This window comes from Neopelma chrysocephalum, unplaced genomic scaffold (assembly GCF_003984885.1).
Source record: "Neopelma chrysocephalum unplaced genomic scaffold, ASM398488v2 Primary Assembly neopelma1_22, whole genome shotgun sequence".
In the NCBI taxonomy this organism is placed as follows: Eukaryota; Metazoa; Chordata; class Aves; order Passeriformes; family Pipridae; genus Neopelma; species Neopelma chrysocephalum.
This window is the reverse complement of record NW_020897689.1, coordinates 3145784-3158523: the sequence shown is the minus strand read 5'-3', so window position 1 is coordinate 3158523 and position 12740 is coordinate 3145784. Positions and strand designations below refer to the sequence as shown.

The 12740-nt window shown below is 35.4% G+C and overlaps 1 protein-coding gene across 4 annotated transcripts in view; it reads left to right on the top strand.

The window, feature by feature from the left end:
- WWP1 (WW domain containing E3 ubiquitin protein ligase 1) overlaps nucleotides 1-12740 on the top strand; it is a 58437-nt gene that overhangs the window by 27853 nt on the left and 17844 nt on the right. For 3 of the 4 annotated variants that reach the window (XM_027682725.1, XM_027682641.1, XM_027682881.1), the window contains 6 exons: nucleotides 1916-2053; nucleotides 2151-2217; nucleotides 4339-4520; nucleotides 7568-7913; nucleotides 9922-10017; nucleotides 10644-10818. In XM_027682725.1, coding sequence (XP_027538526.1) covers nucleotides 1916-2053; nucleotides 2151-2217; nucleotides 4339-4520; nucleotides 7568-7913; nucleotides 9922-10017; nucleotides 10644-10818 — 1004 coding nt within the window. The remainder of the gene's footprint in view (nucleotides 1-1915; nucleotides 2054-2150; nucleotides 2218-4338; nucleotides 4521-7567; nucleotides 7914-9921; nucleotides 10018-10643; nucleotides 10819-12740) is intronic. The other variant, XM_027682810.1, reaches the window with a different exon arrangement.

Here is a 12740-nt window from a genome sequence, read left to right as displayed (position 1 = left end):
TTAAATAAGAAAAATGTATCAGAAAAAAACTGGGTTTTAATGATGCTAGCAAAAAAAAAGAGATTAATTAGTATTTTAACTATTTCTAACAAAATAGTTAATGTTTTTTTACTGTAGATCCAGAGGATGTAGGATCTAACAACTTGACAAATTCTTTCAGGGAATGGTTGACTGAGTTTGTTGCACATTGCACCAAAAGTAATTTATGTGCAGTGTTTCTGATTTGGGCAAGTCACTAGTTTGACACATACTAGATTATCCAAGAATTCAGTGGTAGAATAGTCTGATTCGTATACTTCAGTCATTCAGTTATTGATACCTAATCTAAAATGGAGCACTTGAAAGGCTCTTTGCTCAAGAAGATGGAAAGGGAAAGTCCACTAAATGCAGAAACTTTAGAATTAGTGTGGTTGCTTTCTCTGCTAAACACCACCAGTATTAAATTGCTGCCCACACACCTCATAGTTTTTTTGCCAACTCAGTTGAACTACAGCCAACTCTTGATCTGTTTTAGGAAGATAACCTGTTAAAATAGCAGAAGTTAAACCAACCAGCCTTTGGAAAAGTTAGGATTCATAAATATGTTAATTTAACAACTCTGTGGTAGGCTAGTTTCTTCTTTCTCCTCTTTGACGTAGTACCATTTTCCAAAATGCACATTGCTAGATCAATAATTTGGTAGACTTGAGAGCTTTGTGCTTGATTCAGAGATTTAGAGTCCTTTGAAATCCATTGTAATATAGCAGTGTGTGTCTGCTAGTAACTGCTGCCCAGCTACAATGTTGAACCTGCTCTTCAAAGTTACAGCTTGAGGGTATCTGGCAATAAGTTATGGTAGCCTTCTGTGTTTTCATGTTTACTGTTCAATTATGATACATGTTAAGAGGAAAAAAATAAGGAAATGCTAGGTTAATGCACAGGAGTGTACAATGAGCTTTAACTTCAACTTGGAATGTTATCATATGGAGGGAAATACGGTAGTAATCTTTTAATCTGAGACCACAATTACTGAAAGGTCTTAACAATTTTAACCTGATTAATGTGAACTCATAGCTTACCATGTCGAATTTATGACATGTAGTTTAACTGTTGTACTACTTGATTTAGAGAGAATTATGCAGCATCCACAGCATGTTTTACCTCTGGATTATTTATGTCTCTCTACAAATGTGACCATTGCTTGTCTGTCAGATTGAATTCTTTTATTGCACCATGTATCAATTATCTGAAAGTTTCTTTTGGTGAGAATAGTTTCTGATTTAATTTTTGATTACCTGAGGCATCCTCTCTGTTACTGTTTAATCTTTGGAGTCACCATCTATGAAAATCCTAGTAAGGGTTTACTAAAGATAGTTTTAAAAAATCAGGAAGCACTTTATGCAGTCTTTGCATTTACTTCTTCCTCAAAAACATGTTCTCTTCAGTGGTCTTTTAGAATTAGTTTTAGAAGGTGATACAAGAAATGAACATAAGCTCTGGTTGTATAGTGAGGTTCCCAGTGACTTGTAATATTTGGATGTGTAGTTCAGAAGTTGTTTGACTTTAAGCCATCACATGTTGTGTAGGTAGTGCATAATTTCAAAGGGGCTTAGTGGAAATAGCAAACCTGGGAAATCACTAATAACAAAGTACTGAAACCACATGAATTCTATAGCATATTTGTAGAATATACTATATAAATGGTCAATTCATTTTTAAAATAAACTATGTGTTTACCCACAGCAGATGTAAATGTACACAGCTCCATAGTGATTACTGTGTTGATTTCAATCATCTGAATATATATTATAGAACTAAATACATGCATCACATTTGTGTTGAAAGTCTCTTTTAATATGAATATGATTTAGAATTTAATATTTCCTTTATCCCTTCTCTCCTTCTCTTCCCCTACCCACCCCAACTCCATTTTTAGTGGAGAAGGTGAAAGAACAGTTGAAACTCTCTTTGGAAAACAAGAGTGGCATGGTGCAAACAGGTGAACTGACAGTTGTGCTAGATGGTTTGGTTGTTGAACAAGAATCTCTTACAAATCTCAGTTCATCAGCGACCAGTAAGTTAAAACAATTAAATCAAATGGTAATATTTGGATTAAGATTTCAAGCAGATATAATAAAATATTTCTGTTGAATTTGTTTCTTACTGTTCAGTAGAAGTTCAGCAAAATGGTGAAGCTGTGCATGAAAGCAGAGATGCTTCAGCAAGAAGTTCATCCAGGTTGGAATTTATTTTTATGTTTTACACTATATGAAGTATATTAGCAAATTTTTCTGTTGAAACGTTTGGGTTATTTGTGTTTTGGTGTGGGGTTTTTTTTTGGTTGGGTTTTTGTTTGGTTGTTTTTTTGTTTGGTTGGTTTTTTTGTTTGTTTGGGTTTCTTTTCATTTTTTTGAAGGCAATAGATTTTAACTGTCAAGGTCTAAAATATGTTGCCATAGGTTTTAGAAACATTACTTGTTTGATAATTACATAATTTAACTTGAAAAAATTAAATTGACACTTCTGTTCTTTGCTGTCAACTGATTGAAAATCTGTGGAATGCTGCAGAAGAAATTAGGGAGCAGTGGTTCAGTGTGGTTTTATGTACTTATTCCATTTGTTTTCTTTTGTTGTTTAAGAACTCTTTCTGCTAACATCTATCATCTTGTTGCAATGTAGCATCTGAACGGAAGGAAAAGGAAAAAAAAGCCTGAATTACTTCTCCCTCACCCTTTTTAAGGTTGCGATCAGGAACTTGTTTAGGAGACTTGTTGAGTTTCGCAAGCAGTATTAATAACACTGAGGCAAAGGCTTTGCCTGCTCCACCCTGAAGTGGCAAGAAAAAGACTTTGGGACCAATTTAGAACTTCGTTATTTTCTTCTATGTTGTTATACCAGCTCAAGGACTGACTGGAGAGAAGTAGGAGTAGTTTTTTTGCCCCCTTACCACTAGTAAGACAAACAGGCCAACATTCAGAACAATTTACTGCCCTGCTCAGGTACCCTACATGGAGCCCCTTACTGTGTAAGTTGTTGACACCCGTTGGAGTGAAAAAACATACAGTTGCTATGCATTTGAGTGACAAGGACACATTTGTCCTTGTATGCTCAACTTGATTCTTTTTTTCAATACATGGAAGTTTGTCTCTGTTCCCCGATGGGTGCCCAATATGAAGGAGTGAGGATAAAAAGCTGCTTATCCTTTGTTTTCTTTAGAAAGGTTTGGGACTGCTACAAGTCCCAATTGAAATTGAAATTCATCTGCATACCATTTTGAAACAGTAGTAACAATAATTTCTTTCAGCTGTTGTTGCTGGAGATACGTCTTTTACTGGGATCCTGCTCTTGATGTTGATATTTTAATTTACAGTAGTTTTCAATACAACTATCCAGGACTTTTGATTTACAGTTTTAAAATTAAGAGAGGAAGAAAAGCTTTAAGGTAGCTTCTTTGCATGTCTTTCGGAAGCTAAATTGGGTTTGTAGTACAGAGTTGAAAAGGGATAATGCTTTTATTCTCTGTTTATACTACTGGTTTGGAGTTGGATAAGGTAGCATGGAAATGCTGCTTCTTCCCTTCTTACTCTGCAAAGTTGGACTTTTAACTATTCTAACATTTTTGTCATCTGTTTAACTTTTCTTCAATATTTAGCCTCTATTCCTTGAGAAGATAGAGAGTTGGCACTGAGTGTAATTTTCACGATATGTATCTCTTGTGGGTGGCTTTAAGCATTCTGGAATAGATTTAAGTAAAAAAACAGTGTAATTGAACAAAACTCCATTCACGAGCCCTCAAACTGCATTTATTTCCATGTGGCCTTGTAAACACAGAGCTGCCTGTGTGTATTTGTCATCATAATGTCCCATCCTGCCAATGATGAGTGTAGAGAAGCTCATCTTATTTTCCTTCTACTGAGGGAGAATTTTGTTGCTTTCTTATGGTATAACTATTTTTAGTAATATGACTAACAAACCCAATTGTTCCTGTTGCTTAATGAGAGATAAAGTTTTCCTGCTCATAGCTGCACTTTGGAAGAGTTCCTAAGGCCTTTTTGGAAGATGTGGCAGGTGCATCAGTCTGTTCAACTCAATTCCAATATGTCATTACAAGTAAAAGAGGAAGTGAAAATGACAAATCTTACCATTATAAGTATCTAAAATACTCAAAACTAATTTTTGCCTTTTTCTTAATTGTTTTGGTCTTGCACTTGACTATTACTGAGGCTGCAAACACCATTCCATAAACTGTTGTGATTTATGAACTACTGCCATTTCTATAGCGTGATTTAGTGTAGGATTTGGTTTAGTTTTGTAACTGTTGTTTGTAATAACCTGAAATGATCTTTTATTTTTACCAAGATCGGCTTGTGACATTTCTAATGGGATAGACAATCAAGTACCTTCCAACTCTGTAGTACAGAATACATTCTGTATAGAAGCTGTTAATGGAGACAGCACACCATCTCCTACTCATGTTGCAGCCAGACCTAAAAATACACCAGTACCAAAACCACTTGAAGCTCAGCCTGTCAACAGCACTGGTAAGAATGGGAGAGTTAAGAGAACATGTTCCATAAGGCTTTTTTGTCTGATTGAAGTATATCTGGAGTTGGGCCACTTTTTCTGTACAATTTTTGTTGGATTTCAAAAATACTGAAAGGATGTTTTATGGCTAGAGTTTATAATCTTGTGTGTCCACTTTTGTAAATTTTTCTGCACTAACCTCATTCTGAAATGTATTATGTTTCACAGTTTCCCATCAGTTCTTTTCTCTGATGAAGAAAGATTAAAGCGTCCAAAAACTTTCCTGTCTCTGTCCCAGATAACAAAAATGTATTACTGATTGTCTGGAGGAAAAATAAGATTTCTTTGAGAATTAATTTGAGTAACTGTAGTTAAATAATATAAATCTGATTTAGTCTGTGAACTGTTGTGTTCTGAGTCAAGATATGTTGCAGGCTCTCCTTGCCTTCAGTTTTTTTTGAAAGATTTGCTGCTTCAAAACATGTAGTGGCAAATACTGAATTTAATCTTAAACACAAAAATGTTGATTCTGACTACAATTAACATTTAATACAGTAAAACAAGTGAAAATAAAGTATTTTTAAATTTTTGTTCCTCTGGCAAAACTTTGCGTCTAATAATGACTGTGCTTTCTAAGCACTTTGTCTTTTCTCAGCTGTTTGAAATTACAGTGATAGCAGAGAGAAAAGATAACCTTAAATAGAAATAGGCAAGCTGTTACTAAACAGTAGAACGGAGTCTGTCAAACATTCTGTAATAGAGTGGAAAATGTGGGTACAGTTGGAAGATAGCAGAAACAATTATGAACTTTAAAAGGTAATAATTAAATTAGGCCTTCTCTGAAGCTTTTCTCTATTTGGAGAAGTTTAATTTGATTCCCCTCTCTTTTCAGCTTGAGACTAGAGGGCATATATATCACTTAGGCATTTCTCCCTTTTTCTTCAACAGTGAAGAGATCCATTTGAAATCTGTATAAGGATAGGATAATTGAAAAATAATTGGTTTGTTCAAATAGTAATGATGTAATCATCACTGAGCTTGTACTGAGGCACTGATATAACATTTTTCAACTACTGTAGCAATTGGTGGAGATGTTTTTAAGGCAAGGCATAAAGCAGGTCTCCAGCATTTGTTGATCACACTTTTTTTTTCCCCCACCGTTGTGCTTAGCAGTATTGTAATTTTATGTGGTATTGCCAGAATTGCTGTTTTAGGCATAATTGGTGAGGTAATCACCTGATGTAACGTTTTATAGATCTGTTTTGGAGATCAACTTACTAATAGAGGAGATGATTTGTCAGTTATTTTGCTTCTAACTTTATTATGTAATTCTATTCACTCTTTAATGTAGATGAATTGAATTTTTTTTAATGGAAGCTGAAATTTCAGTTGGCTTTTTTCCTGTTTAAGTAAAGTTGTTGCTAGTTTAAGCAAAAGTTTGAGGAAATTGGATCCAAGTGTTGGTGGTTATGATTTTTTTTCATGTCATACTTTCCATTTGCTTGAAGTAATATAAAATCATGACAGGTCTTAATGTAGTGAATTTGTTTTGTGCCATCTGGAAGTAGTGATGTATTACCCTGGAATAGCTGTATTGAAAAAGCAATTCCTTTAAAGATTTTACAAATTTGTTGCTGCCTGAAAAATCATGCTTATTGTTATGCATATCAAGAAAATATATATGGTGCAGTGATAATTCCTTAAAGAAGCTGATTCACTAATTTAAATTCATTCCTGAGGACAGTTTTATTGTTTGTAATTCTTTGACCTGCTTTTCTGACTGTCTGTGAAAGCAAGAAATTACTGCCATTATATACATATTGCAAGTAATAAATAGAATCTAGCTATTTTTTTATTTTTAAGAGCGTTATGCAGAATTAAAACAAAGGAACTCTTTAAATAATGGAAACGCATTTTATAGACAGCTTTTATAGCGTAGGGTTAAATTTTGCAAATCTATATCATTAGGGTTATGAGTGTAGAGCAATTGTTGGCCTCAGTCCTTAGCATGGTAAGGCGATAATATGCTGTAAGGTAGAAAATTGTTTGAAGTCTGTGTTGCATATTATCTTTAGTCCTGTAGAAAAATTATTCCAACTCCAAAACAGGTACAAACTGCTAAGAATAAATACAATTGTCACTGTATGATGTTGATTAGTGATACAGAAAATGAAAGTTGTGAATGATGTTGCACTGCTTTTTATAGGGCCTTGACTTTTAATGGGGGTCGTACAGACTACCATACCTGATTTCACTTGTCTAAGACAAGATCTTGTTGTGCTGAGATACTGTTCTGTTAATCTCTGCAGATGATTGGTATTGATGTATTGTTGGCCAAGTAGTCTTGGGAATAATAAAGCCTTCTTAGCACCCTCTGCCTGCTTGAAACCTTTTATGAGGTTATGCTTGCTTGAGTTGGATTACGTTTGTACTGTTTTTTAAAAGATAAAATTGATTTACTTTGTGACTCTGAAGTAATTTTCTTCAGTCATTGAACTATATAAAATGTGTTAGCCAATAATAATATTTTAATCCTGCTTTTGGAGGGAGATTTTTTCCAAGTTGCACAGAGGTGTAGGATTAATTGTAGGGTTCTGTACATCAGCTCTGAAAAAGGAAAGAAGTGATCCATAAGAAATGCCTCTTAGTTTTCCAAATCTCAGAGAGTAATCTCATAATATTTGTTTTTTGTGTCATACTGATCAAGATTCTTTTTTGAACTTGATATAAGTGCAAAGTTTCAAAAAAGTCAAACTGTTTTCTGCAAAGCAGATGGGTGCCTCTTGCTAATCTAGAGTAAGGTGTAACATTGAGTTGACCAAGATATGCAGAAACTAAGAAATTACTTTAACAAGGAAGTGTAGAAAATGGCTTGCAGACTGTAAATTTTAACTGAAGGCAGATGTGTTGTGACTTTTTGTCGTCTTAGACAAAGTGCTGCATGTGGCTTTTAGGTACAACTAGAATGTATTCCTTCCAATTTGTTTACTCCAAAAGTTGGTAATTTGAAAAATAAATCTCATCAGATTCTGGTACACAAATGTTCTTATTTCCCGTTTCTCAGTTAATGGCGAGTCATCCTCCTCTGCACCTGAAGCGGGTAATTCTTCTGCCTCTGAGGCTCCAATGACTTCAGTCGAAGCTCCCATGAATTCAGATTGCACTAACACTACAGTAGAACCTCAGTCAGCAACAGAAGCAACTAGTTCTGAAAGCCACACTTCTGCATCACCTGCTGTGTCTGCTGGACTAGAACCTACAGCTGCAACAGACTGTGCTCAGCCTGATGCTCGAAACAGTATAGCTGCAGATGCAGCAAAACCAAGGGAATCCTCCTCCACCTCAAGTGCATCTGCAGAACCTGTAAGACAGCAGCCTGGTAGTGCCAGTACAGAACCTTTGCCACCAGGGTATGTGGTTTTGGTTTTAATGCTATAATTATGTTTCATCTGAATGTGAGTATAAAGAAACAGACACTTAATTCTACACTAGGAACCAGTTCTATACTGGAATTGTCAAATGCAGGTCAGGTGGCTGAGACAGGGTTATTTGATCTAAAATGGGATTTGTACTGATGCTATAACTGGCTACTCTTGTCCCAGAAAGTAACAACTGATAACTGGTTTGCTGAGATGGTATTGTGATCTCAATAGACAAACTCTTGGGCATTATGGATGTGAAGACTTTTTATTTCATACATTCAAACTTATTTGGGCTGTAATTTGTTACTCTTATGTTACCTAAACTGTAAGAATGTTGTAGGAACCAAAACACAGACAAGTGAAAATCATTAAACTAGTTTATAAATCCTCTTAGGTGCTTCCCGTGTAAGGATAGCTAGAATATTTTAATTTTACTAGACTGTTAGAAACCTCTTCTATAGTGTTAAATACAAAATTAAAAATGAAAATATAGTACATACACAAGTGTGTGTGTATATATATATATATAACTTAACTTTTTTTATAGATGCTTTCATGTTTGGGTGAAAAAATATCTTCAGTAACTAATTGGAAATACTGACATTTCCATAATATTGTAAATATTAACTATTTTAGTATTTTCTGATCCCAGAAATTGTTTCTTAACCCAGACTGTGTACACCTTGTGTCATTTTAGCTGATCTTTCAGAGAACCTCTCGTGTACCTGCTCCCTGTGAAGAAGGTTCAGTAATTATTAGTGACATTTCACTTGAGTTTCTGCAGATAAACATGAAAACAAACATTTAAAAAGATAGAAATATATTTTTATATATAAATTGTTGGGGAAGAGTTACCTCGTTTTTAACTTTCAGACGCTCTGAAAATGGAAACTTTTTATAGGTGGGAACTCCTGTGGTTATCCCCCCTTCACATGCTTTTTTTAAAATTAATTACATGTTTCCCCTTGAGGACAGGATCATGAGTTCCAGGCATAGTACACACTATGGCCAAATGCATTTTTTCATCATTCCTCCCTGATCACGTTTCCGTGTGTGTTTTTTTTCTGTGGTTCCTCATGCCCCTCTCCACTCCGCCCCCCAGCCTAATTGAGTCTCCATTATGTCTAGCCATAGTAACTCTGTAAAACGGTGCCTCTCCTCTCCTCTCTTCTCTTCTTGAAATCTTAACATGTAACCTCTTAAACTGCAGAAAACATTTTGCAAGAGTTTTATGGGATACACTGTAGTAGTGAGAAAATACACACCCAGACCAGTGAGAAGGAGGCAAGGTGTTCTGCCTGTGTTTTGAGGAGCTAATTATGTATATATGTAAGAAAACCAAACATATATCATGTATCAACTGCAGATTTTTATTGCATCATGGTAGTTCCCAGCATCATGAAACTTTAGTTGTTGATAATGTTTGGTCCTAGCTCCATCTTCAATGTAAGTTTGCTTTGCAAAACTTAAACAGAAGAAATAATCCCCAGGGATTACCAGGACAGGAAATAGAAACACAGGAAAACCATCTGATAGCGCACACTTCAGGCTCACTCTGAAAGATGCTGTTGTTTGTTGGATATAGGGAACAGAGCTTCAAAATGTAAACTCCCTCTTTTTTTGAGAGAGGCGTGAACTTGGAAATGCAAAGAATGCATCTCTAAGCACTTTTTGAATGAGGTTGTTTTAGCATCCAAGTATCAAGCAGGTAATTAATTACTTTGTTCTCAGATAGCTTAAATATAACTTGAAAATGCTTGTGAATATTGATGTATACTCATTTTATGTGCCAAGTCCTTTAAAGAAGTCTTTATGATGATATCAGTTCAATAGGAAGTAACTGATACATATTCTAGTGTGAATTTTCTTTGGAGTTCTAGAATGAGTTTTGGAACCTGATATTTTCATTCAATACCAAGGTACTTTTTTGTCTTAGTGGGATGTCCCAAGGAAGTATTTTCACCTTGATTTATGTGAAAGTCTCTTTGTCTTGAAGGTGGGAACAAAGAAAGGATCCTCATGGTAGAACCTATTATGTTGATCACAACACACGAACTACAACGTGGGAAAGACCACAGCCCTTACCTCCTGGGTAATGTAGACATTTTTGAATTCAATATTATTAATATACTATTTTTTTATTTGTTTGTTGCAGGACACAAGCAGCAGCTCATGAAAACTGTATTGTGCATCATATAATAAGAAATTCTAACTTTCATTTAATGTGGAATTATATTACTTGTAGCTATTGTTATTGGAATGTTGGTACTGTATATGCCACTTGTTCTGATCAGTTGTTCAAATACAGCTACTAAAGTATTTTGTTCTTCCTTTAAAACTTAAACCTAAAATAATGCACATTTGACCACCTTTATTTAAGTGGTGCCACTAAGTGTAGTGCACTGATTCCAAACCTCAGATTTCCCAGCAAAGTGTTTTCTGTGAAATCTGCCAACATTACTTGCAGTCACAGAAATTTACAAAGTTAAAAATGCAATGACAGAATGCTGGGCATGCTATTGCTTGAAGTGTGTGCTCTATGTAGTTGTTCTTCTGCCAATTAAGTTGGGGAGTACTTTTGTGTCCCTTAGAAATTTAAATCATGCCTGTGACTCCAGTAGTTCATTCAAGCACTGCTTAGGAATTTAAGCATAAAAAGAATATCAGCTAGTAACATTACTGAAAAATTTAGCTGTTAACATTTGCGTTTCCTGAAAGCTGGGAAAGAAGAGTTGATGATCGTGGGAGAGTTTACTATGTGGACCACAACACCAGAACGACAACATGGCAACGACCAACAATGGAATCAGTCAGGAACTTTGAGCAGTGGCAATCTCAACGGAATCAACTGCAGGGAGCTATGCAACAATTCAACCAACGATACCTCTACTCGGTAACTTTTACATAAAATTTAGAAATTAGTAGAGAGGTATAGGTATACTTTTTGTTCTTTAACTTTAGAAAAAGTGATTTTATAACTGTTCAACCAGATGTGTTATGAGACGTTCAGTATCAGTAATTCAGATTCTGATTCTTTTGAAAAATGCTAACAAAAATCGTCTACAAGGGCAGAAAGTACTTCCTTCTGAGTCAGTTCTCTAGTGGAGCTTTGTGTACTGCATTTTACTTAAGATTTTTCATTACAGTAAGAAGAGGTAAAAATAAGCAGTCCCTTAAACTGAAAAGGAACATAAGGGTTGAGTTATGGACATTTTGAACATTAAATGGCCTTCAAAACTGTTTTAATGATTAGGAGTCATTCATTAATACAAGTGGCAATTCTTTTACTTTGAGCTTACTTTTGAAGCTTACGCACCTGGTTCAGCTGTGGAATTTCCTACATGGTTTTCCATTTCTCTCAAATAGTTGCTCACTTCTGCCTGAAGAAAATATGAGTAGCTTCAAAGAGGACATTGCTTGAGCCAGATTTTCCCATCTGTGATTGGATAAATAGTTAAAAATGATGGTGCCTGCATGTCACTGTCACTCTAAACAGTGCACTTAAAGAATTGTGCTTGGCCTCTTAAAAAATGATCCAATCCAGAGACTTTGTAAGTGATACGTAGTAAAGCTAGAGTGTTTTAAAGAAGAAACCATTGAAGTACAAGTCTAAAACAGTTTCATTGGAATAGGACTCTATGCATTTGTAGACCTAACTTTGAATTTGATGGATTTTATTCACATACACCTCTGAAGTAAAGGATGCTGCAGTATTCTTACATTTAAGAGTTCTCAGCCTCTCATTGTCTAATTGGACATCATATCTTGTCACTAGCAATAGCAGAAACATGCATCGCCACTAATTAACTCCTGGAGCTGTGCATCAAAGTCAATTTGTTTTATGCAATTAGAGAAAGATAGAATGGTCAAGGCTGGAAGGGACCTCTGAATGCTATTTGGTCCAATATCCCTGCTCAGACAAGGCCACCTACAGCCAGCTGTCCAGGACTGTCCCCAGATGTCTTGTAAATATCTCCAAGGATAGAGACTCCACAACCTCTCTGGAAACCTTTGCCAGTGCTGTCACCCTCACAGTAAAAAGTGGTTCCTGATGTTCAGAGAGAACCTCCCATGTTTCAGTGTGTGCCCATTGCCTCTGGTCTTACCACTGTGCACCAGTGAAAAAAGCCTGGCTGGCTCCATCCTTTTTGCACCCTCCTTCAGGTACTTATACACACTGGTGACTTTCAATGCAAATCCGAGAATCACAGCTGAAACACATCCAGCCAAGAACTCTTCCTGACCAACTTTCTGTACTTGTGTACTACTTTGATCAGTTGCCAATATGGTTTTTTTTGAGCTGGATTTATTCTTCCAGGGAACAATACATTTTTAAAATTAAATTATGTTTCTTCCTTCATTAAATGATAACTCTTACTGAAAACCACAGACTCATTTCTTAAAATGTTCCATCTGACCTTAGAATCATTAAATGAGGATTTGTTTGTGAGGCAGAATATACTTGAAGGAAGAGAAAAGATAATGTGACTGCATCTTTTTAGAATTCTGTTTTCTAAGTATTATATCAGTTGCATAGGTAGAACTCACAGTTTGTTGGGGGAAAAAAATTGAAATTATATTGAAAAAAGTGTAAGTTTTTTACTTTAGCGTTTCTGTATACTTTCTTCTAGAATAGTTAGGGTCAGACTCTAGCTAAGTTTTCATCCTCTGGTGACATACCAGGACTCTGCCTATATAGCAGTTTATGACTGAGATTGTATTTTATTTTTGGGGAAAAAGTAGATGAATATTTTCAGTGAATAAGAGAATGTTTCAATCACCTTGAGTGGTCAAAGCTAAACTATGTAAAGGAAG